Genomic DNA, 25,133 nt, shown 5'->3' on the forward strand with positions numbered 1-25,133 from the left:
GTTATTTACGTTATTGACTACATTTTTCAAATATGGTTAGCACCGGCTGGTTATGAGGGAGGATTGGAGCCAATCAGAAATGGCGAAATATTTTGAATAAACAGTATTAGTATTAGGTCATGGCATGATTTGTAGTGATATTTGGCATAAATACCACGAGTGATATTCCGAAATTGTTATAGGTAATTTCACGAGCCGTTAGGCGAGTGAATTTGAGACATTTTGAAATATCGCAAGTGGTATTTATGCCAAATATCACGTACAAATCATGCCATTATTTGTTTACACTACTACCCACAAAAGGTTTGTAATTTTCACATGTAGGTATTTCAAATTAAGCTGAAATACCACTGCTCTAAGCCAATCAAATTGCAGAAATTTCTCATGTAGTAGTATAAAATTGAAAAATATAACAGCTCCAGAGGAGAGGGAGGATGAGTAACAAGAAAGATACTTACTTGACTTCTCCGCCGGTCAAATTCTGGTACCGTTCGTTAAACTCGTTATGCAACATGGTGAGAAAAAATACCAGAGCCATGGAGCAGATGCCCAACCCAGACGTACTGGGCAATAGTACTGCAAGAGGACGCGAGATATCCATGGACTTCTCGCATAAATCACTTGGAGGACGAAGGCGCCCTGTTTAAAAGGATTGGTAAAATAAAATAAAAGGATTGGTTAGCGTTAGATCCCGGGGTTACTCCTGGGAATTCTTGGTAGGGGTGTACCAGTCGGATCTCCAAATCCTGACCCTATTTCAAACCAAAAAATGCCATTTTTCACACCCGTTTTCAGACCTGGCCTCTAAAATCCATTCCCATTCTCAGAACTGGCCTTTAAGAAATTATGTCATCAGTACTTAGATTAGAGCAGCAACAAAAAGATTTCTTAAAATCCATTTCGGATTGGTATATTTCTATTTCTTTCTTACTCATTTGGATTTGAAACAATAAATACGTTCGTACACTGCCGTAGTTCTCTTAAAAACCCTACCCTTTGGGGTGGCACATACCCTTTAATTTTCTTCGTCTAAAAATTCACGACTCGAAACTGTCCAATATAATTTATATTGACAGTTTTCCCCTGTAAAGGATCTGTAAAATAAAACTTTATCTTCATAGCGCAAAGATAAAATCATCATCTTCCCGTTGTTTAAAACGAGCAAGTTCTTCTTGCAAAAAACCATCGACGCTAGCTTCTTACGAGGGATATTAAAGGGTTAGATAGCAAATCTAACTCGCTCCTGCAATTCACAAAATTGTGATTTACTAGAAAGTAAGGCAGACTGACAGGTCTAGGAGACATACCTTGCTGGTCAAGACTCAGTCTGACATGATTCCACGCATTGTTAAAACTCATTATCAGGGAGGTGAGTTCATCTTTAGTTGTTTCTGTGCAGAATATTACGAATTAAAATTAGCGTAGCCTGCATAGCTGGCGGTATTGTGTAGTAGTCGAGTGAGTTTCGGCGGCGAAGCCGCCACAAGCGGCGTAAGCCGCGAGAAATAGAAATGGAAATAGAAATATTTTAAACGCCTCGTCCCACTCCCTTCTGGATCACGACTCCGCCGCCAAAACTTTAATCGCGCACCGAGACAATACCGCCAGCTGCACAGGCTAATTTTGGCCCGATTTTACTGGTTTATTTTTGGTCACCTGGTAACAGAAAGGAGCACGGGTATCACGTGATACAACCCACGATTTTTCTGTCGCAGGAAACCATAAAAAAAGTTTTCATTTTTTACTTTCTTAATTCAAATTGAATCGGAAAAAACCAATTTCGTTTTGTTCATACAAATACAAGAGAATCAACATAATATTCTATGCTGTTATGTTTTTGAAGCTTAACAAAAGGTACGAGATATTGTTATCTGCATGGACAATTTATGCGAACAGTTTCATAACATGAATCCCTCTCTGTGCTAAAATGGGGCAGTGGAATATGTCTTTTCACATACTGCCGTAATTCGAAAACCCATGAGGTATCATTTAAATCACGATGAAATGCTTTGTCACGTGTAAACAATAGATTCATATTGTTAAAAGAAGAAAGAAAGTAACAAAATACTCAGGTAACAAGTTTGTTACCACGCATGAAATCTGAATAAAAACTTCATCCACCGATGTTTTCTTTGTGAAACAAACTAGCCCTACTAACCCTGAGGCATGGCCATTATATGATTAGCCTGCGAGCAAGCTCTCCTATTTGGGTGAGCGAAGCAAGCCTCGTGAGAACGCGGTCCCTCTCGGCTTCTCCGCTCGCTCGCGCGTTCTCGCGAGACTTGCTTCGCTTGCCCGAATAGGAGAGCTTGCTCGCAGGCTATTCTATGATACAAAGGAAATCCAAAGAAAATAGTCAAATGAAGACAGTTCCGTTGAAATCTAAAACATAAAAGAAAGTATTTTGTTCCTTGTTTCTATCCACAGTGATTATAATTAGTTGCCAGGCATTTATTGTCAGGTAATCTCATATTCGGACAATAAACTTACTAGAAGGAATCTTGTTTAGGAAATTTCGAATTGTGATATGTTCTGCTTCTGCCCTGTCGATTCTGCGATGGAATTTTTCCATGAGAAGACGCTGTAGCTTAATGATATCTGGCAAAAAGCGGAGGGCACGAAGATTGTGTTCCTAAAAAAGAGGAGAAAGGAGATGATCATAATTTCTACGTCTTGTATTACACTAATAGGTATCCATTATCCGCGAGTACAAAAGTACATAGTTTATTGAAAAGGGCTTAAATTGATTCGAAGGGGCGTAGACAGTTGGGCAGTATTTTTATTGCGGCCTGTGAACAAGGTCTATAGTGGGTTACAGGACAAAGAAAAAGCTACAATGAGGGACAAAAGTGTTGACACACTTCCATAAAATGGCCCCTTTTTGCATAGTGGATATACTTATCCCCTTCCCCTGTCTACCCCAACCCCTTCGCCCCAAAATCAATGTTGAATTTTGGACCCTCACGTCTTTTTTTTTTACTTCAGACAACATTGATTCGGGGGGTGAGGGGATTTACGGCGTTTAAAAAGAATGAAATAATAAATGAATTAAATGTTTGTTAAAAGTACCCGTTTTAAACAAGTGTGTCAACTAGGTTTGTCCCTGATTGTAGCTCCCTCTGGGGACTGTTCACAGACAATTTTTATCGCTGCAAGGTGCCACACTGTTATTTACTTATCACTTTGTCTTTAATAGTAACATTCCTTTGCAGCCGTTGATTTCAATGACAAAATCGTATGGTGTTAGCAAACCAATTAAGTACAGGGGCCATGTCACTCTATTTGCTACATATTTAAAAAGTTAAAACTTGTCTTAGCATCAATTGAATTCCAAAAATAATGGTCCCGATTAAGATTTAGGCAGTGGAACTTTTTGCTGTTGTCCTTTGTAACGGATGGCAAGGATGGTGAAACTCAATTGTCAATGCTGTGCCTGCAAAAATCACCCGAAAATTGTTGTGGTTTAATATTGCTCCCTGATGACACTTATTTGATATCTTCTTCATAACTCCTCAGGAGCATTTTGTGTATGGGAAAAGTCTCTAAATAAAAACTTTTGCACAGCATTGACCCAAGACAGCAATAGCCTGGTAACAAAGCTCCTTAAATTCAACCTAACTTGCACTCACCTGTCGTAAAAACTCCGCTAACACTTTGTTCCTCTCGGGATCGGTGGAGGCCACCTCTTGTTGAAATGTGTGTGACAGGTGATCGAGAGTCACCTGAGTTCGATATCTCCACAGTGCGGGACATGTAGGAGAGATACTCACAGACAGATCATCAGGTGTGATGTCTACCTCATATAGCTGGCGCATCAGGGGGTTATTGCCTGAAAGAATCGGAATGATATATTTAACGTAATGGGGTTTTGTGCTTTTCAAAACTACACGACGCGGAAAGCACATCATGTTTTCTATAAGGACAAAACGGATTTAAATAAAACAGTTAATGAAAATGTAAATTAACTGAAAAAACTGAAGTAAATATTAACGTACACAAAGACCCGGTTAAATTTTTCCGACCCACGAGATTCCAGTTACCGTTTGGAGGCTCTAGCCACTGAGCTATGAGTGACTCATATAGTGAGCGTGAGGTGCAGTGGAGGTACTCAGAATTTCGCATGTAACGAGTACAGTGGACACTAACCAAAGGAAAAACACTTACTAAATTACCTGTATCTCGAAAGCAAATTAAATAAGAGTTGTGTCAGTTATAGATTTAGTGATCGCATTGGGTGGTTGAATCACTACATCTATTAAGTGTTCACAACTCTTAGTTTAGGTGCTTACGATATGCAGGTATTTAGCTTTGCTTTGATAAGTGACCTGTGTCCTCTTGAGATGCGAAGTCCTGTGACTACCTCAAGTGTACGTCCTGCTCACTATATGAGTCACCCGTAGCTCAGTGGGTAGAGTCGTCAAAAGGTGATTGGAGGGTTGTGAGATCGATTCCTGCTAGGGGGCTTGGTTTTTTTCCGAGCATTCCTTCGTGTACTTTAATGTGTACTTCAGCCTCGTCGCATTGGGTGGTTAGTTGGTTCTCTAAGATTATTCACTAAAAGCAAAGTTATAGACAAATAAATAAATAAATAATGTACACTTTGAAATAACACGTAAAAACTTACTCAGTCGATTGTCTCCAACCATCATTTCCAAGCAATTTTGGATCTTTCCCTCGAGGTTCTTAAGAAGTGAGAATCAAATAAGAAAATCCAAAAGCATCAAAATGATATCATTATTAATTATATCATTATAATAAAGTAAAGTCGGCATACCGTAAGCACTGGAGCCACCACACTGTTGCTGAAAGCTGTTTCCCATTTTCTTCGAGAATCTTTGGACCTCAAATCAGGGGCGACATTCACGACTGGTTGTCCTAAAATAAAAGCAAGAGATCTGAAAACGGGTAAAAGATTTCTTCGTGTGAAGCGAACGCCTTTCTTGCATGACACATAGACACTTGACCTGTAGGAAGCTGCAAGGTTTATTTTCTAACGAAAAAAAAACCTTCCAATAACTCAAAGTTGATTAAAATAAGAAGTGGTTATTTCTTCTCTTTGCCATGCTCTTTTCAAATGTCGCTGGATTTTTTCGTCATCCCCTCGTCTCTCCCAAGAATGCTATGGATTCACTGATGTCCCCTCCATCTTTCAAAGACTGGTGATACAAAGACGATCATGTCATCAAGTGTCAGAATTTCTTTTCTTAAAACATTTCACCAGAACTACTCAGGGAACACGGGTTCATAGGGGGTTAAGAAATTCAATGGATCTCGTTAGGCATTTTTAAAAAGTTTGGTCAGTTAAGTATTTAAATGTTTCAGTTGCCCATATTATTTATATGCATTGTTTTCTGTGCACTTTTAACACAAATAACGTGGACATTTTAGGTCCTTGAACAGCGAGAGCAAAATAAGTTTCGACTTAACAGAGTTATTCAAGTGATGCGTGGTAGCTGCGTAAGCTTATTCCGAATAGATCCGCGTAAGTGCGAATACCTGTACGCAACGCAGTCATTTATAGCATTTAACATTTTGAATTTCCAGTTTAACTTCATTAACACAAGTAACGTTAGGTAACTCCAATTTAAGCACAACACAAAGCTCTCTGATCCCTTAGCCATGGTATGGTTGTCATTTTTGGTCGGTGTTTGACTGTGCTTTTCAACTTACGGTTAGAAATAAGCGAGGTCATTTTCACAAGAACCATGTGAACGCAAAGAACTGTATCATCTACACTTCGTCCAAGGCTTTTGGCGAGAAGCTGTAGGTCCATCTGGAGGTGATCCCATAAAAACTGCGCCAAGGCCGCGGGGGGGACTGTGGGTTGGATGAGGGCACCCAAACCCTAAACAGGGACGCAAAACAGATGTAGTGAGAAACAAGTTATCCATTCATGCTATCATAAATATTACAGCAGTCAATGTTTTACCCTCTTCTACATGACTGGCATTCACATTTTATTTCATTTGATTTTAACTTCGGTGGCAATACACAGCTTAAAGGAGCCTTGCTTAACTGGGTAATTCTAGCAATATAGTATAAATCAACAACGCTTCGAAAATATATTAATCCAGATACTAAATAACAAAATGCGACAATTGCTTTACTTATTTGTCAGCAGTGACGAGCTAAACGATTATTCCAGGAAGGGATTTGAAAGCAACTAAGGAAATAGTCTGCTTGGCCTCTCAAGTTTCAGGAAATTCAATGAGACAAGATTGTTTTGGCCTTTTTCAACACTGCCCTTACACTCAAGACGTAAAAAGCGACTTTTAATCACCTGTGGTTGGCGGCAGGCTCCTTCTATCATAGCACAATGCATAAGAACCCTTGTGACGCCCACAACTACGGACGAAAGGTTCCGTTCAGGAACCAAACCTTTGGCCCTTTTACTAGGAGGACCAAGAACGTGGCCAGTCATCGTGCGGTCAGCCCTACAGAACAAGAATAATATACTTGTAAAAAGACCTTTCATGATAAATGTGATTAGTCGATTTGAGTAAACTAATTTCCGATGTGTCTGGTTAACCCACTCTATGAAAAGAATAATGAGCATCACACTTTATCTCTGAACGTCAGGATTCTACCCTTAGCAGTAACCCGGCAACCAGTTAGCTTGTTGGATTAGCGTACATCTACCGAGCGGAAGGCAGCGGGTTCAAACCCCGGCAGAACCAACAGACAGGGTCTTTAAATAACTGAGGAGAGATCTAGAGTGCTGCCTTTGTCATGACATCTTTCAAACGGTTGGACTTTCTAGTCGTCTCGGCTAAGAACGATACACCGTAGACCCCGTGTAACAGCCATAGCTCACATAAAATTTTGGGGGACGATAAAGAACCCACACAGTGTTCATAAAGAGAAGAGAATGTGGTCCCCGGTGTGGTGGTCTATCTCAACTTCACTTTCCAATCAGGTGGCATTCATAAATCATTGCTTAATCAATTATAAATTGCGCATTAAACAGTCGGGCTAAAGTCCCCCCCCCCCCCCCCCTCCACTTTTGCTGGTTATCCATGAAAAGCACCGAAGGGAATGGATAATATAAAATCGTAATGTACAATTGCAGTTACAAACCATAGCGTCGATCTCTTAACCCACAATCCCGGACAAAACTACTTAAGCATGTCCACTTTTCTACGCAACAAAACTATTTCCAAAACGACGCCTTTGCGGAAAGAAATCTCCTTCCCCCAGTTCAATGTTGCTTCCTACAAACGCCCAGGGATCAGGCTTTCTTTTGAATACACAACAACACTGCTTTCAGGAGAAGGGGGAGAGGGAAGAACCGAAACAGCTACGATGTTTAAAAAAATGTTCCCCAAGTATACAATTTTCTCAACAGTTTTGTCCAAGATTGTAGTCTCAAGTATTCCAAAGGATAAATTTGTCGAGCTGTTGAACCAGTTGATAAGCGCTAGGAATACCAATTGCATTATTCACTGTATAGATCCCTCTTTCTAAGAGAGATCTATGGCAGAGAGTAGTTAGGGGCGAGCTGATAATGCTGGAAATCACCAAGAGATGAGCTAGTATTTAGTCGACCTAAAAGAAAACTTGCTTATGCTGAATAGTGGTAAGCTCTATGAAGCCGTGTAAGACTGCAACCTTTTACCAAGTAAGATAGCCGGGCCATTTCAGAATACCACGATTACCTTGAAGACTCCTTGGACCCAACACTTTGCTTAAGGATTTACGCACGTTGTTAGCCTCTTTTAAGTTCCTGTCATTTTCTGTTCATTTACACAAGGTCGGCGCGGAAAGGATAAGGATAACGATACATACCTCTGAGCTGTGGTATTTCCTCGAAAGGGTTTGTGTTCGGTACCACCGATAGTCACTTTACACTCAGGACAAGCCTTCACTTCCATAGGGCGGCCACACTGCAAGGTAAGGAAACAGGATAACAATGAAAATAAAACAATAAACATGTCTAAGGAGCATGAGAAATACTCAGTTGCCTGGTATGGAATCCGGTGTCTTGAGCGACCGCTAAGACCAAGGGAACCTAGCAGAACATTGTTAGGAGAAAGAGAAACTTGTGATTTGACATTTATGTAAAAATAAACCATGACAACAGATATGTAGAGTTGGTGACCACGGTACAAGTCTTGTTTTAAACTTGTAACTTTTAAAATGGCAGTAAAAAGCGTCACTTACTTCTCCAACGTAATAGGGATGTCCGTTGGGGCACTCTGCAACAAAATAACACCGGAAACCAAGTTTATTTATTTCACCAAACATTGCATTGTCTTCCATAACTGTCACTTGTAAACTGCCGACGTATTTGTATTCAGAAGTCGAACATCCCTGACCTTTGCTCAAGAGCGTCTCCAGACTAAACCTCTATAAATCATCGACGAAAATACAAGAGACTGTGCCTTCCGCTCAGTTATTCTGGGCTTAAACTCCAGGTTTTGAAGCCGTTCAATAAACTTGCAGTTAGTATTTTCAGTTATCAAATCTAATACCAGTCGGCAACGCCTCGAATTTTTGAACTGACAGAAACAGAACACCCGTACTTTTGCCTAACATTACCAACTACACCGACATGTGCAATAAGCACAATAATAGCTGACAATTCACCAAACTTGATGGCACAGTCATGTTTCAGTGACGTTTGCGGTTTTGAACGCCGGGTAGAGAGGGAGGGAGGAAAGGTTCCGCGTAAGTGATTGAGCTGTATATTTCCATGTTATCACATAAACACGTAAATTTTTTGTGGATCAAGTCTTTCACTTTTATTAATGCCAGACAGCAAACATGGACCATATTGATGACGTTAAAACAGCAAAGATGCTGTTCGAACATTCAATATGGCGGCCAGTTTAAGTCGAAACGTGTTCAGGTAATATGTTGCGTTCGTTGGGTTTCTCTGCACAAGAAATAGCTTGTTATTGGATTCATTGTGATCTTAATCATTTTTTGCTAGTCTGTTCAAGCTATTTTGTCTTAAAAATGTCAGGCATCAAACTGCGGTTTCAAGTCAGCTAACTGCCTGCACAGCTTTAATTTACCACTTTGATACTTACGATACCATATTCCACTCTCTCGCATTCCCGCCATTGCTTCTTGCAGATTGTCATCAGGCATTGTGGGTAGGAATGCGTTCTAAGACACAAAAAGATGGCGATGAAGACTACAAGAGCGCGTAAGTGACGTTTTCGCTAGTTTCACCGTTCTCGGTTCTTAAGTGCCCTATTACCTCAATAGGACAATTGCACGATGACGTCATTTTACTACAACTACAAGAGTCCTTCAGTTTGTTGTATTATTGTGCAAATTAGAGCCATTGTTTTTTCAACATAAGCGGGATTTACACAAATTTAGGAAAGCAGAAACGAAATGTAGTCAAATGTCGTCATCGTGAAAATGGCCCATTGGACAAAGCAGTGTGTCTGGTCATCGGTTTCGCACTCTAACCAAGCCTGCATTTGTTACGTTTTTTAACTTTATCTTAAAACTGCGAGGAGCACATCTATTTCTTTTATTTTATTTGCAATTCATATTTTGCATTTTGGCAATCGGTAGGAACCGTCCTTCAAGAACAAAAAAAAAAAAAGGAAAGAAAAGCGAAAACAGAACTGTACCATTAAGGCCGCAGGATTATCCATCAGCAGTCGCAGTGGTTCGCAAATGGTCACGTGATTAATGGACTGAAGCACAGTCGTAGTATGAATTACAAGCTCTGACAAATTCTGCTCTAAGCCTGAGCGACCAGGCCTGACTCGAACAGTGGGAATGCCTGGAGCACCTTGTGTATTTTCGAGGAGTTGAGCGGCAAATGGTTGGATCTGTAGAAAGCAATACATCAGAAAGTGAGCATAAAGAAGCAAACAACAACAACAAGGCAACTCTCACAGCCTAACCACTAAAGAAAGTTGGGAAGAAAGGGAAAAAATAACTAGATCAGATAATTTCAGCTAATAGGATAGAAAAATTTGAAGAAAGCCACTGTATGTAGAAACAAATCTTGGGATATTAAACGGGTCTTTGAAGCGATTAAACAAGAAAGGGGGTCTTATTCATAAGCTCGCCTAAGGTATCGTTGAGACCGAAAGCCTCTTCCTGAGAAATAATATTTGGGCATAACTCTCATCTTATAAAGTTAAATTTCTCCAGTTTTAGATTTTCGTTTAAGCTTACAGACCGCAAGAGCTCATTCCATGACTTACATTTCCAGAGAAATATGTGCCCTCTTGTATGAATTCCTGAAGACACTGGTGGGCCTGTTTGAGCAAAAAAGGAACAAACGTGTAAGAGGATACAAATACTCGCTTTACTTGGTTTGACGAAAAAGACGTGAAATAAAATGCTTTATTACTCCTTATCTGCAAGCCGTCTTTTTTCTTCTCAGGCAAGTTAAGGCATGGGTTGAAAGGCTAAAAAGACCCCCCGCAGAGAATGCAAACATCCTCTATAATGACACAGAAGGGTCCAAGTAAAGGGTTCCACAAAGATATGATAAGACATATCTCACTCAAATATTTTTCGAAAATTTATTCCAAGCTTCACGTGACATTCCTTGGATCATGACGTCACAAAACCTGTTTTCTCAAACGGGGCAAGGTTGTTAAACTTCAGCCTAAAAATACCTGTCATCATATTGTCAGCGAAACTGCCTGGATTGTCAATTAGCCTTGCAAGTTCGATTAAAGCATTTTTATTAAGAGTTATTGAAGTTTTTTATAAATCACGTGACCTGTTTTTCCTTATTTCGTAATCTTTGCTCCACTTAGGAATACATACAGGCATGTTTCATAATGTGCAGGCAATGGGAAAAACACCGCTGCCTAAGAATATTTGCTGCTCTTTCATTTCCTTTCCCCCATTTTAATTTGAAAACTTTAAACGTTACCGATTATTTGCAGGTCACGTGACTAATATTTCAACAATGAATATGTCACATATTGCTAAGACCACCGAGCTAAAACTGCTTCCCAAGTTTCATGACGACTGATCAAAACAATCAGTTTCAAATGCTACTTCGCCAAATTATGTAAATTACGAGGAGACCCATGCCTTAACATGCCTGAGTTTGTATCAAGCACATGGTCCCAGGCGTTCCTAGCGGAGACCTTGGAAACGGCCTGGGAATAATAATCGTTGCGTTGAAGAAAAAGACGTGAAGTAAAATGCTTTATTAGTCTCGCTTGCGTAGCAGCGAGACTCCTCATCTGCAAGCCGTCTTTTTTCTTTGTATCAAGTACACAAAAGGGAAGACATGGTCCGAGGCGTTCCTAGCGGAGACCTTGGAAACCGCCTGGGAATAATAATCGTTGCGTGACCGAAGCTACGCATGTTTTGCGAAGAAAGCTTGTTCGGAACAAATCTAATTTAAAAATCGGACATGAAAATTATCCGAAAACTGTTAGGTTTTTTTGATAGGGACCTGAGCGCTGGTCACGTGACTTCTTTTTCCATGTGACTAGCGTGTTGATCTGTGAGAACTGTTGTTGTTGTTGTTGTTGTTGTGTTGTTGTATGGTAGAGAGAGCACAGAACTTGTAAGTATTTGGTTCGTTTTTCAGTTCTATTTTGCTCTCTACCTACATGTTTTGTATTTTTATTTTAGTTTTCACCGTTTGAGTTGAAGAAGTCTGTGCTTATCCCCGACAAAGCTTAGGAAAGATTAATGCGATTTAGAACTTTTCCGGAACGGGTTGGTCCACGAATTTTATCGCTCGAAAGCGTTGATTACTTTGCAACAAGTGAATAAAAGTCAGTGGTCGAAAAACAACGGAGAATCTTGATTAGCAAAACTTCGATGTCTAACTGTTCGGGTTTTGTAAACTTTCATTGCATGAAAATGAGTAAAAAAAAGTATCTGGGAGAAGAGAGAAACGTACGTAACGTGAAATGATAATGATATCGTATTTGTCGATATCATGCCCCAGCCATATTTTAATAATTCAAATTTAAATTAAATTTTGTAAATCTGACTGGGGCATAACATCGTAACATACGATACCATTATCGCGTTATATTTGTTTTTCTTTTCTGAAACACGTACCTTAGTGGAGAGACGACGTTCTTTGCCAGTGAAGCAATAACATGTTGTGGTAACTTCACGGAATAAAGACAACAGCAGCATAACCTCTCTTACAACGTTTGTTACGGTAACGGACTGAAATTATGTCACAAAAAACATGGTGTGAGTCTCACAAAGTGTGAAACTGTTTTTTTGATTTTTCAGTCAAAGACAAAAGACCCACGCACAGGGGTGTCCTCATTCGCCACTCATAAACTACGGGAGATCGGAAAAAAGCTCTCGGCACAGAGATTTCAGGGAACGTTTTTGGGTGGACAGGAGTTAATGATTGGTCTATGTGTATCCAAAGACGACCATTGACTAATAACTGGTTATGTTGGTTACGAACACGATCCTGAATTTGTTTGCCCTAAAGTTTGTGTGATGTCGTCACCTATTGCGATTAGCAAAGTTAAATACTTTGGTTTTGGATTCAGAACTTTCAACTGAAGCACACTCAACAGCAAAATATAAAGAGTACAAAAGGAAATATAGCTGATAAAGTTAAACTAAAGTATTTCAGATTTGTTTATACCTTTAGTGCGTCAGTCAGCTCTCTGTTTGTTCCACCAAGTACTGTTTTGGTCATGGCTTCTCTGATCTTCTTGTATTCTTCTCCATAAATCACGAACCCATCAGGCACATTGTCTTCTTCCTGGAACTGGAAAACAATCAATCAAACCAGCAAACAAATAAACACCAACAGAAAAGATCTTATGAAGTAAACTCACGCGGACTGGTAAATTTCATCCTTTCCAGATAAAGGCTAACAAAAACTTTACACAGCTGACATATGACAATTGAAATCACAATATCTTGAAAAATAGGCATTACCAACAAAGAAATTAATAAACAAACAAACAGCAAATTCCCTAAGTAATACTTAATGAGCAAGTTTAGCATCGTACTCAGGAGGACACCTTGGCACTAAATGTAAAACGCAAGTTATTCACCCCCGTCAGGGCTTTTCGAGACTTTCCCGCTACTCTTTCCGAGCAGTGTATGGGTTCTCGAAAGTTCCCATACAATTTTTATATGCCCGGGCAAGGTTGTCGTTATCCGAGAAGCCATTTGTACATTCCGATCCTGTCAGTCATATTAAGATCCTGAGTGTTGGACCGGCGCTAACTAATTTAAGCTAATCGTGTGCTATGTCGATCACGTTTCAACAATTCTTATAATACACACATTTTCATACAATTGCAAAAGGCAATTGGCGACGGATTTGTTTACCCAATTTCTGCGAAAAATATTGCTTGTCACGTGGTTACAATATGGTAGATTTCCCACGTTTCTAGTTCAGAAGCCTACTGTTCAGATGTTTCAAATCACAAGTATGCTGCAAGGTTCCTAGGTTACTGACGAAGCTGTGTAATGGGCGAAAACTACCTCACCAACCCTAAATTGTGGAATTTAAGTTAAACAGAAACCGAGAGATATTTTAATTGAACAATAAAATGATTTATTTTTAGATATGTTTTGTACCTGCTTGTTTCTGCTCTCAGGTGGCACAATCCACTCAAGCTCCTTCCTACCACACAGCACATGAATTGCCTCCACACCAAATCTCCTTGCCAATTGTTTGAGGAGGAAAAGTCGGGGAGCTGGGCTTAAACTCTCGTAACACAGTCTCCTTACAGTTTCAAAGAGAGTCTCCAATTTCATCCTTATCTGGCGATCATTCCAAGGCTGTGTGTTTTCTACTGTGCTCTTGTACATAAATTCGGCAGTCAGTGCTAAGGTGTAACGCGCTTTTGCAACGCCTTCCAGCACATCAACATCAAGTTCTCGAGTGGGACGAGGTGAGCTTGAAATCAGCAACTGCGTACATTCATCAGAAAGTTGTTGTGCAAGTCTTATCATCACCAGCAGACTATCCGAGGTTTTAGAATACTGACTGATCAGAGAATCCTAAAATTCAGTGTAATTACGTGAGATTTGACAGGATGGTTTCCAATAAAGGGATTGCTATTGGTTTCACTCCATGCATTCAGAAGTTTTTCTTCGTAAACTTAACCCTTCCTCTCTTCTAAAACTCTTGAGCCCTTAAGAACACAGATGCATTTTCTGCCATTAACAGGCTTCTTTCAAACTATGAACGCGTTCTCCTTTTTGCAGCGCGTGGGTACCACCTTTATATATCTACCTCGAGTTCTAGGTAACTTAAGATAATGACTGAGGGTAATCATAAGCATGCTGTGAGTATCTCATTTCTGTTAAAAGATCGCCATCTCAAAACGACATGTAATGAATTCAAAGTTTACCTCCCAGCAGTGTACAAACAGCTGACAGACTTGCAACAAATGGCCAATCTCTGGTTTCAGTCCTCGAGCCTTCGTTAAATATAGCGACAAGTGCTCCTTGACTTCCTTATCACTAAGCAAAAAATCATACCAACCAGATATATTTAACAATTAATGAATAAGGCTGAGTGTCATATGAAGAACTATCCTGGACCGAGAAAAGTCCTTGGGACAGTACTGCAATATTCATATTTTTCTGTCATTTCTCGATTCCCTCTTAAAACGGTGCATCCTTTTCGAAAATTTCTCCCAGTTCTCCCCGTTCTCCCACCCCCACCATATACAAAGTTGAAACTCGAAAAAAAATTCTGGATACACTTGTCTAACATTGTTTGTGGCGTGAGGGGAGGGGTTGGACTTGTGTGAATCGGAAAACGCCCCAGAAATGCAAAAGTATTCGAAGACTTTTGTCCACGATTGTCTAAAAAAGAGGTCGGTAGAAAAAAAAAAGGCAATTTTGAGGGGTTTTCAAGCTTGTAAAAGGGTTTTTTCGGGCTTCTGATGAAAAATCGTAGTTAAACAAACCTTTCCCCAGCTTTTCGCAGTTTTTTGAACGTGTTTGATGACTTTGCTCGAAACGAATATTGTAGTATCTCATAGCGCGTGCATAATTCCAAAGGATAACACAACTTTCAACAAGACTCACGTCCGAAAACAGTCAAGGGAAGCAACGAGTTACTAACATGATGGTGTACACAGTAACAATTTCGGCAGGCCAAAGAGCTAGAGTCGTGGATATACGACAAAGCACAAGGTGCTTCACCTGGCATAAAAGTGACTCAGATATGGTAACATTACAGTCGCCATTACTCAATATGAGCACTGCGAATGTCAAAAAAATCCAGTCGGCTTGGTAGACAAAATAACAATGTTTTCCAAAAGATAGAACGGCCGTGAAAAAAATATTAAGCGATATGAATAGCCGTCCTTGTCATTTGTACAACACAAAAATACGACACGAGCTATGCAATTGTGATGTAAGAAAAAAGCTGTTTTTCGCTGACTTCACGAGAATTGTACCGGCTCATTTTTTAGTCGAGTGTGTTGCTAATATTTATTTGTGTTTATTTGCTATTTGTCACGAACTAAGTAAACAACCAAGCTAGTTTACTTAGAACTGATTTGCATAGCTCGACGGAACCCACCAACAGTACTCACACTAAAACCTTGCGAATCTTAACATATCAGGGACTAGAGAGAAAACGCATCTGTAGATACATCGTTTGACGCTTTTATTTACAGCGAAAACACAATTTTCAGCTCTTTAGTCACCGTACTCACTTTGAAATGGAGAGAAAGAAGAACAGGATAATTTTTCCTTAATGAATCAAGTGAGTACTGTTGTATTCACTTTACGGGCTGGCTTGTTTGACGCATATTATTTCTAATGCAATTCATTTGTGGTTGAAATATACCTTAGCCGTGTTTCTCTAGTTAATTTGTAGCGAATATTGATAATACATCGTGTTTTTGTGACCGAGTACTTTTCGCGTTGCTCTAAAAATCGTGCCTGACCAACTTCCGCCGTACTCGGCTCCAGTTAGGGGAATGGGCCCGATATGGCTAATGAGGGAACTGCCTTGTAAAAACTTGCTATGTTGAGCAAATAGTTTCAAAGGTCGTTATTATTGCGTGTTATCACCTACTTGTCTTCAAAATGCCTAAAAAGCGTATGAAAAATGAAGAAAACAGATTCTTTTCCTAAAACCAGGATTCAGACACTAGGTGTAGATCCAATTTCCCTGATCGAGAGTTGCTTTTCCAAGGTACAATCGGGAAACCTAAACACCGAAGAAACGTTTTTATGGCTGGCACAGAATATTTTGGCGAAACAGCTCAACCACGCGACCACATACCTGTCAACACCATGCGGAAATCACACAATAGAGACCTTTAGCATCAGGTTTTTCATGGCAAACCGGAAACTGTCACGTGACCACGGCCTTGCGGTCACGTTCACGTTTGAACCGCAGGAAGGGCTTCCAGCGGTAAGTGATTTACGGCAATGTTTTTTGCCATTAAACATTGTACAGCCTCGCGTTTAAAGGCACGAACTTGATTTTTATACCCGTTTGCGATGTATTTGTTGGATTTTTGATCTTGAATCAATGAATTATTCCTGTTTTTTGGGTGATGAAAGTGATGCACTTCGACTTGATGAAAAACACTGGCGGCACTAAACAATGAACGCGTGGTTCAAATTGATTTTTTATTCCTTTCTGCCGTACTAACATAAGAAAGTTTTCTGTTCCAATCCAGGGTTAAAATTTTTTCTCTTTCTTGTTACTGAATTCATAACTTAACTCAGTCTCTGTTTAGTTCCTTTTTTTAACGTATCACTTCGTGAATTTCATTTTATTTTACTTATTTCTTTGTGGCTGGGGAACCCAGGCTTCAAAAGCCTTCTGGTTTCTTCTGGGCTCCCTTGCAACCTTACAGTTCCTATATGTATTGTATTGTATTTTGGCTAAATAAAAATGAACTGAACTGAACTGAACTGAACGCCTTCTAAAATTTATACTCTCGGCAACGTGAAACTGCCAACTCGTAACTGCAAACTGCGGTTTGCGGTTTCCCATGAAAAACCTGATGCTAAAGGTCTCTAGTCACACACTTTCGCGGCACTGATAAGACTATCAACAGCCATGCATAATCTTCTGACGTTTAACACAAGCGAAATATCATCGAATAACTCGTAAAAACTCAGCCCATTGGCAGATAAACACCTCTGAACTTTTCTCTTACACTCGTCTTATTCAAGTTCCCGGATGGACGATCACACGGTCGGCAGACCAGCCTAGACCTTGTTTTCACACCAGGGTCTGGGTCAAAGTTCACCTGCAATGTTTCTCTCGCCTTATTCATTTGACTCCCAAGAGCCTGTTTCCGAGCCCAAAAACTTAGTGGTCACCTTAGAAAAGCGAACAATATCGTATCTTTCTGTCTCAGTCCGAATCAGGGTGATTGTTCCGTTTAACCAAATGAAACGAGAATACAATACGATATTGGACGATGTAAACTCTGCGAATCGTCTTAACATTGTCCCATCTCAGAGCTTTACATGATGCTCTCCGGGAAACTTTTCTCAAGGTGACCAATAACGAAATGTTAACTGCTAAACGGCACCGAAACCACCTTTAGGCGAGTACTGATTTTAAATAACTGTCACTTGTGCTAAATTTAGAATTGTGGGTAGGATCGAAAAAAAAAAATCAGGAAGGGAGTGAAGGGGAAGGGGGGGAGGGGGGTAGATAGAAATGCGCGACATTCTGTCTACAGCCACTTCTACACAAATCCCTAACCACAAAACGAACAAAATGAAACAACAAATGCTTCCATTACATACCGTGTCCTCAGTAGTTGCTGTAGTAGGAATGACCTCACCACAGCAGTTGCATCAATACCATGCTCAGGGAAAGGAGAAAAGTCTTTGGTTTTAGAACTAGCAGCTTCGATCACGTAACTCATGAACATGTCGAACAGCTCGTTGTTCATTACACTTTCACGCCCTTCAGCGCCAAAACAAAATAATGAAACAAGCTCCATGAAGAAAGAGTTACATCGGCGGCGAAAGTCGGAGTGTTCTTGGACAGCTTTCCTAAAAATGGCGCAACAGAAAGATATTAGCAGTAGTTCATCAGTACACCTCAAATTTTCCCAGGGACAAACATGATCACACTGAAATGAGCTGTAGCAGGACAACATCCTCAATTAAAAGAACAACTGTTTCGATCCGTTGACTGTCACGCTAATGTTTGTCGCAGATTTTTAGTCAAATTTGTTCATTTTTGTTCAGCCACTTTCATGTTTGTTGGTTTTGCACGTTTTGGTCAATAAGTTGTTCGTAAGGTCCCCCATAACCGTTGGCCTCGACCCAAGGCGTTAGTTCTTAATTTAATAGTAAGCTGTAAACCATCTTTCTTGGCAATAAACAAAAGTAAGGGGGACAAGTTTGTAATTTTCCGCCTTTCACTCCAAACTAGAAACTAACCCTTTTAAGTAAGAAAAGAAATCTAACCCTATAATTTGGGTGGACTGTATCCTAAAATCCTCAGGGATGTCCTGTCTACACATAGGACAATTTCGTTCCTGTACTATCCATTCAGAAATGCAATGCAGACAGATCACGTGACTGCAAGGTATTTTGACCGGGTCCTTTCCAACTAAGCCGTCCAAGCACACGGGGCAGGTGTTAAGACCAAAACTGTGAAAAGGGAATCATGACATTGATTAAAATGATGCCGTCCGCATATTAGGCACATGCATCTGGTTGTTCCAAGCCCGAGAATAGAGAACTACACAGTACAGCAGACGTATTTCCGGTCGTCGCTTCTCTCCCTCCGAGAAGCGACCACCGGAAATACGTCTGCTGTTCGCAGGCTAAAAAATAACCGGTCTAGATTTGCATCAATCGACCTTCGAAAAACTCAACCCTGGCTTTAACCTTTAATCCCCCACAACACTATACAAATTCTCTTGCAATGATCTCCCTATACTATATTCTAGTTGAGAAAATTTGTTTCAAGATCAAAGCATTTTTCCTTCTGTGATCACTTCATTAATTCTCACAACCTTTCCTCTCGAATATGTATTGATATTGTCAGAAGAAAATTAATGTTGGTGAATATTGGGGCTTAAGGGTTAATCACTTTGCTTAACCTCTGAAAAGTTTAATTTGAAACGCCGACTGGAAGTATCTGTATTAAGCCAATAAGGTAATAAATACTTCAATAAGAAAACTTTCAAAATAAAGCTTCTTTCCTTTTTCGTCATTTTAAGTTTTGAACCCATAAAATATCAAATAAAGTAAAAAATGCGTCCTTCGCCCCTCGCCCACTAACGACGTTTATCACATTACACAATCGTACCTGGTATAGCGTTTACTGACAGCCTCACTACAGTCAACCAGAAACTTCTCAATGACCCGCATGGTGTGTAGCTTTGCAAAGTCTGTATCCTCTCCCAAGGCCTGTAAGGAGAGTGTTTGTATTAGACATGTGCACATTTGAAGAAGCACGATAAATACGTCTGTATATTTAAGACACTCTGCAAAAGCACGATAAATACGGTCACACAGTCCATCACAAGCAACACATTAAGGCTTAACTGTATCACACAGTCACATTAATAGTAAGAAATGTCTCACTCATGAAGGAGCCTCCAACCAACCAACCTATGCCACTGATATTAATATTTAAAGGAAAATAAAGGGAGATGTAAAGAATCAACCAGAAGAGGACACAGAAAAAATCTGAGCCCCAGAACTCGTGATGGACTGTGTGACTGCGAGATGCGGTTCGCAAGTCCAACCCACAAAAATGACCCTTGCTCGCCAACGAGTCCTCAGTAGCTCAGAGGTTAGAGCATCCGATCTAGAACACGGAGGGTCGTGGGTTCGAATCCCATCTGGGGCTCAGATTTTTTCTGTGTCCTCTTATGGTTGATTCTTTACATCTCCCTTTATTTTCCTTTAAATATTAATATCAGTGGCATAGGTTCATCGACTATATGCTTTGAGATTACGTTGTTGGGCAAAATTTAAATTTAAATGTTTAATTGTTACATAGCAACGCTTTGTTTCTGTGGCGGCAAGAAGATACAAGTTCGTTACGTTTGTTAAGTGATGATAGATTAGGACGACAGATAATTAAAAATTTCTCTTTGAGGCAAAGGTTACACCTTTTACTCGAACTGTTATAGGATGAGCTAGATGAAATGGTACGCCATGAAATAGAATAGACAATGTTGTTGTCTTTCAGGGACCAGACATGTTTACTGAGTTCCGTAGAGTTCCTGTGTTTTGGGTGACGGAATGATGCAGTGTGGTTTCTGTACCTAGTTTTGAAGGCGTTTTCTGTGAGTCCGATGTATGTTTCAGAAGTGTTATTGTCGTTACGTTTGACGGTTGCTTCGTAGATAACTGATGATTGAAGGCAGTTTCCGTTAAGAGGGCATGAGTTTTTTTGTCGACAGTTACATGATTTGTTGTCAACAGAGTTATCTGTGGATTTATCTGTGTGTTTGGATGCATTCAGGATACGCTTGTTGTGGTTGTCGATAATTTGTTTAGTGTTATTCATGCAACTGTAGCTGATCTTGATGGTATTGCGGTTGAAGATTTTTCTGAGTTTGTTCTCTTTAGGAAAGTGTTTGTCTACTAGGGTGAGGAATCTGTGACCGATGTTGGTGCTGACGCTTTTGCTGAATGGGGGGTTGTACCAGAGGATGTTGTTGCGTTGTCTGTTTCTCCGTTTAGCAGTTGTAGTCGGTTCGTAGTGTAGAGTGTAGTGGTATCCGCTTTCGTCGAGAGCTTTTTGGTATGGGGGGAGGGGTGGCTTGGTCGAATGATGCTTTGTCCGATGAAAGGGATGATAGCCGTCTGTTGATGCCGGCGGGTATGTTCGGTGGGTGGTTGCTCTCGCGATGGACGTACTGTAGCGTGGTTTTAGGCTTTGTGAAGGGCCGGTAGGTGCTGTGATGCGTAGCCCATTTTGGTTAAAGAACGGCATATTTCCTTCTTGATGTTTTCTGTGTCTCTCGGTGCGGCATTAGAGGACGTGGTTAGAATTTGTGTCTTTCACACGCTCTCAGTAAAATCATGCTAACCATGTTCTTCTTGCTTAATCCTTGCAGGCTTCCCTGATGTCGGTAGCAACTGTTATATGAATTGCCTTTTATCAATTCTCCAACATGTTCGTTTTATAACTGATCTCAGACAGGCATCCAAAGTTATACCCGAGGGATGTCCAACAATGACAGCCACTGTTAAGATCTACGACATTGCTTCGAAAGTGCACACTAAGGAATTCCAGGTAAGTATTTCATGGTATGGGTTAACTTTATCTTTGCTTTTTACAGTCGTTTATTATTTAGATAGGGTTCTCAACTTGTTCTCTTTTGCAGCGGCAAGAATATGAATGTAGCGTAGCAGAGCTTCTGACAGCCATTGACTGGGATAAAAAAGATCGCGGTGTTGGGTTTTGGAACGACACAATGGAGTTTTATCAAGTGCTTCTGGAAAAGTTGGAAGTAGAAATGGAGGTGACCGTTAATGTAAACGAACTGTAGTTACGTTATCTACTAATTGACTGTAAATAGAATCATAGATCAAAGCGTTGGAAATTAAGGCTTTCCCTTCCCAACCCACTTCTTCGGCTCCTTGGCCTTTTTTACAAAATCAAAGTAATTCTTGAAGCTGTATCCCCAAAAAAGGGGAGCTTAAGGAAAGGTGATTTGTTTAGCAACGCACTCCGTCAGGAAGTGAGGCCTTTGCCGGGCCTCAAACATTTTTCGACGTAGCAAATTAGTATTGCTAACTATTATTGATCCTGTAGAGGAGATTGTTTGGAAACATGGGCAGAGCCACTTTCAGTTGCAGCCCGTCGCTGAAAATACGCCTCCGGTTAAGTTCACTGTCAAAATGGGGCATTGGAAGGGTGGGGCGGCTTGACAAACGTTGACAATGGCTGAACAGTGATGCATTATCATTTTTGATTAAAGGACCAGGATGGGCTCTTTGAGGGGACGTGCAAGTCTTTCAAAGAAACGTTTTATAGTCGTGTGCATGACTCCGATGCAGATAATGAAAATGGGAACGTCTTCATCTACAGTATCCTTTTTCTCAACTAACAAATATTAATCAAGAAATAAAACTGTTTATAAAATCCTGTCGCTACGCTTGGTCATCTAAAGCCGGCTTTTGGATGGCGTCATAGTTGGTAACGTACTGTTGTTTCTGTTTTGGAATGAAAAATTCAGTAACCGGTTTTTATTATAAATGTGTCTTGAGTACGCAAAATAACGCAGCATGCGGATATTATTGCGTCTTCTTTTTTGGGAGAATTAACTTAAAGCATCCGGGCAGTGTAAATTTGTTCATTCCCGTCCAAGATACATGGAAACAAAAAGGACAAATTATTGTTCAAATAACAGCATTAAATGATTTTCTTAACTCAGTGTCCAGTGTCTCCGTGTAACTATCTAATCGTGCCGGCCAGTTGGGAGGAAGGAGACTCACTTACTCGTTTATTGGAGGTCGTGCAGACAGGAGTCACCAAGGTAAGCAAAAGATATTCCGATATTTATCCTATTTGAAATGTAGCCAATGAAACTCGATGATCTGAGTAGTTCTTCATGTGTTTATACCTGACCTTTTTGCGACATAGCCTACTCACGTTTTCATTTCTGTTTTTCTTTTCTGCGTCATAGGATATAGAGCTATCAGCGGCACCACGAAGAGTGATCAAGTATAGAAGACTTGCAAACGTACTTGCTATTTGCCTGAACCGTACAGTTAACGTAAGAAAATCTGAAGTTGTAGTTAAATTTTGACATGCATCAGCACATGATGTTTGGGTTACCAAACCTGACTTAAAGGATTTGTGAAAACCAACCATTTAAGTGCGCTTTATTTTTCAATTTTCTTGCAGGCTAAAGTTGACATTCCATTGACGTTATCGGAGTTTTCCCTTTCTAATCCTGGTGAATTAATGCCCCTTTACGGGTCCAGTGCCAATAACGTGATATTGTGGGGAGCAATAAGCCATGAATCGGGGCATTACACCAGTATTGTGAGGATTACAGCGACTTCCCGCGAATGGTTAGTGTCACACGTACGTTTAATTCATCGTACATCTACCTGTCGTTTCTTTCAATATCATTATTTTCTCATTCCCGACTACCAATAAAATTTGAATAAGTTACAGTTTGACGGGGACCGAAAGCCAGTTGTTCTACAATACCCAACGGTAGCAATGTTAACGTCTTGACTTTATTTTTGCACCTGGCTATCTGTATTTCGTAGCGGGCGTCCTATAAAATTACAGCAGGGGCCTCTGGTAAAGACAAGAGAGATCCACCTGTTTACCACATGGTGCCCATGGGTAATCCGGGAACTGGGAAAACGACGATAGGGAAGTTGATGGCAGGTGTGTGAATTCACGATTACTGGCATCAGCCAAATAACAGTTGAGCCCTCAATAAGAGGGCACCCTCTTATAAGCGGCCAGTGATCAAATTGTAGGAACGAATGACTGGAATAAGAAGTTATACACGTTTCAAGCCGCCACCTCCATTGAGCGACAGCGGCAACCGACAACGGGTTCTTCTATTGTTGTCACCTCAATTAACCAGTCGTACGTCTAGTCACGAATATGATGAAGGAAAGTATCGTCGTTATAGAAGGTGACGGCCAATTGTGGACCCGTAACACACCTTCCCTCGCGCACTTGTTTCAAAATAAAGCGAAGTTTCTGCTGATGAACCTCAATCGACCGGCTAACCTCTATTAAGTGATCACTTACAGGTACCCGAAGGGTGGCTGCTTAATGGAGGTTAAAATGTATTTATATTTTTCTAGGCATCTTGAAAGACCTGGGAATTACCAAATCATCGAAGTTGGCCGAAGTGCAACGAACCGATCTTGTTGCCTCGTTTCTCGGGCAGACTGCCTCTTAGACGAAAGCGTGTATCGAGCGGGCAGAGGGCAGCGTACTTTTCGTAGATGAGGCGTATCGTCTGAGGGTGGACTCCGAGAAGGATTACCTTGATGGAAGCCATGCTCCGAGGTAATCCAGTGATGATATTTGCTGGATACCCAGCTCAGATGGAAGAGTTCATAAAATTGAACCCCGGTTTTAAGCGTAGAATAAGAGCAATCTTCATATGTGATGACTTCACGTGCGAAGAACTTGCTGAGATTTTCATGCGGAAGCTTCAAACGCGTGGTTTCAATACCGACATAACAGTACAGGAATTGGGTAATGTTATCGCTCTGCACACCCCAGAGGATTCTAGAAAGGCGTGGAATGCGGGGTTTTGTGATCGTTTATTTGAGCTAGCGAAGGAAAGCCTCGACGAAAGGCTATGCTCTGACTCCTTTGGAGAGGTGAAGGATGATGAATCAGAGGTCTCGCACATATCAAAAGAAGACATCCAAAAGGTCATTGCCATGAATTTCTCTTAGTTCGGTTTTTCAAATTAGCCCCGGGCACCCCTCTAAGTCTTTTGTTGTATGTCCGGCAGTCAGAACAATTTTTTTTTCCGCATTATAAAATGTCTGTTGTTGTTTCATTTCATTGGTTTCCTTGAAAAGAAGGTTGCAATGTTATGCTTTCTGAGATTTAAAAAATGAATTTTAAAAAAGAAATAAAAAATGGATGACAGGAAGCATTGTTATAAATAGAATTGTTATAGTTCTGGGGAATAAAAGGCATAAAAGGAATAAAGGGAATTCTTGGTAGGGGTGTGCCGCCGCCCGGTTCTCCAAATCCTGGCAGTATTTCGGACCCAAAAAAATGTCATTTCCCACATCCTTTTTCAGTTCTGGAGGTGGTAACAAAACACAACATTACGTGTTTGCAAACAGAAATTATGTTATCATTGATAAGACGAAAACCGCAACAAACAGATTTCTTAAAAGTCATTTTGAATCCACATATTACACTTTCTTCTTTTTTGGAATTGAAAAGACGAAGATACACAGCCGTAGTTAATGGGACCTGTTTACAGGCCAACACGGCGCAAAATTCCTGCCCTTTGGGGCGGCACATACCTATATGGTTTATATCAGGCCCTTCCCCCCTGGGTGAGATGACATTAATCGAGTTGCATTATTTTGTTCCTTGGACTTTCAATGCTAAAATGAATGAGTAACATATAATTTCTTAACAATTTGGACCACGCATGCACGCGTCTTACATCCTGCCCCTTATCAATGTATGTAAACACGAGTGACTTCATTTATAATATAGCCAAGTGTTTTGTTGACAGCTAAACCGATTATTGCACCTGATAACCTTG

At 40.4% G+C, this 25,133-nt stretch overlaps 1 protein-coding gene and 1 non-coding gene across 4 annotated transcripts in view; one reads left to right on the plus strand and one right to left on the minus strand.

Annotated features, from left to right (window-relative positions):
- LOC140937040 (E3 ubiquitin-protein ligase rnf213-alpha-like) overlaps positions 1-25,133 on the minus strand; it is a 95,676-nt gene that overhangs the window by 4,503 nt on the left and 66,040 nt on the right. For 2 of the 3 annotated variants that reach the window (XM_073386566.1, XM_073386563.1), the window contains 20 exons: positions 19,202-19,302; positions 18,352-18,537; positions 17,680-17,931; positions 14,295-14,406; positions 13,516-13,941; positions 12,566-12,685; positions 12,013-12,126; positions 10,176-10,229; positions 9,591-9,794; positions 9,033-9,111; positions 8,161-8,195; positions 7,786-7,883; positions 6,281-6,434; positions 5,671-5,845; positions 4,775-4,875; positions 4,625-4,682; positions 3,630-3,829; positions 2,491-2,632; positions 1,308-1,391; positions 459-639 (listed from right to left, as the gene is read on the minus strand). In XM_073386566.1, the coding sequence (XP_073242667.1) occupies positions 459-639; positions 1,308-1,391; positions 2,491-2,632; positions 3,630-3,829; positions 4,625-4,682; positions 4,775-4,875; positions 5,671-5,845; positions 6,281-6,434; positions 7,786-7,883; positions 8,161-8,195; positions 9,033-9,111; positions 9,591-9,794; positions 10,176-10,229; positions 12,013-12,126; positions 12,566-12,685; positions 13,516-13,941; positions 14,295-14,406; positions 17,680-17,931; positions 18,352-18,537; positions 19,202-19,302 (2,876 nt within the window). The remainder of the gene's footprint in view (positions 1-458; positions 640-1,307; positions 1,392-2,490; positions 2,633-3,629; positions 3,830-4,624; positions 4,683-4,774; positions 4,876-5,670; positions 5,846-6,280; positions 6,435-7,785; positions 7,884-8,160; positions 8,196-9,032; positions 9,112-9,590; positions 9,795-10,175; positions 10,230-12,012; positions 12,127-12,565; positions 12,686-13,515; positions 13,942-14,294; positions 14,407-17,679; positions 17,932-18,351; positions 18,538-19,201; positions 19,303-25,133) is intronic. The other variant, XM_073386564.1, reaches the window with a different exon arrangement.
- Trnas-aga (transfer RNA serine (anticodon AGA)) lies at positions 19,674-19,747 on the plus strand. Its single transcript has one exon. It is a non-coding gene; the product is annotated as a tRNA-Ser (tRNA).

This window comes from Porites lutea, chromosome 5, assembly GCF_958299795.1.
Source record: "Porites lutea chromosome 5, jaPorLute2.1, whole genome shotgun sequence".
Classification (NCBI taxonomy): Eukaryota; Metazoa; Cnidaria; class Anthozoa; order Scleractinia; family Poritidae; genus Porites; species Porites lutea.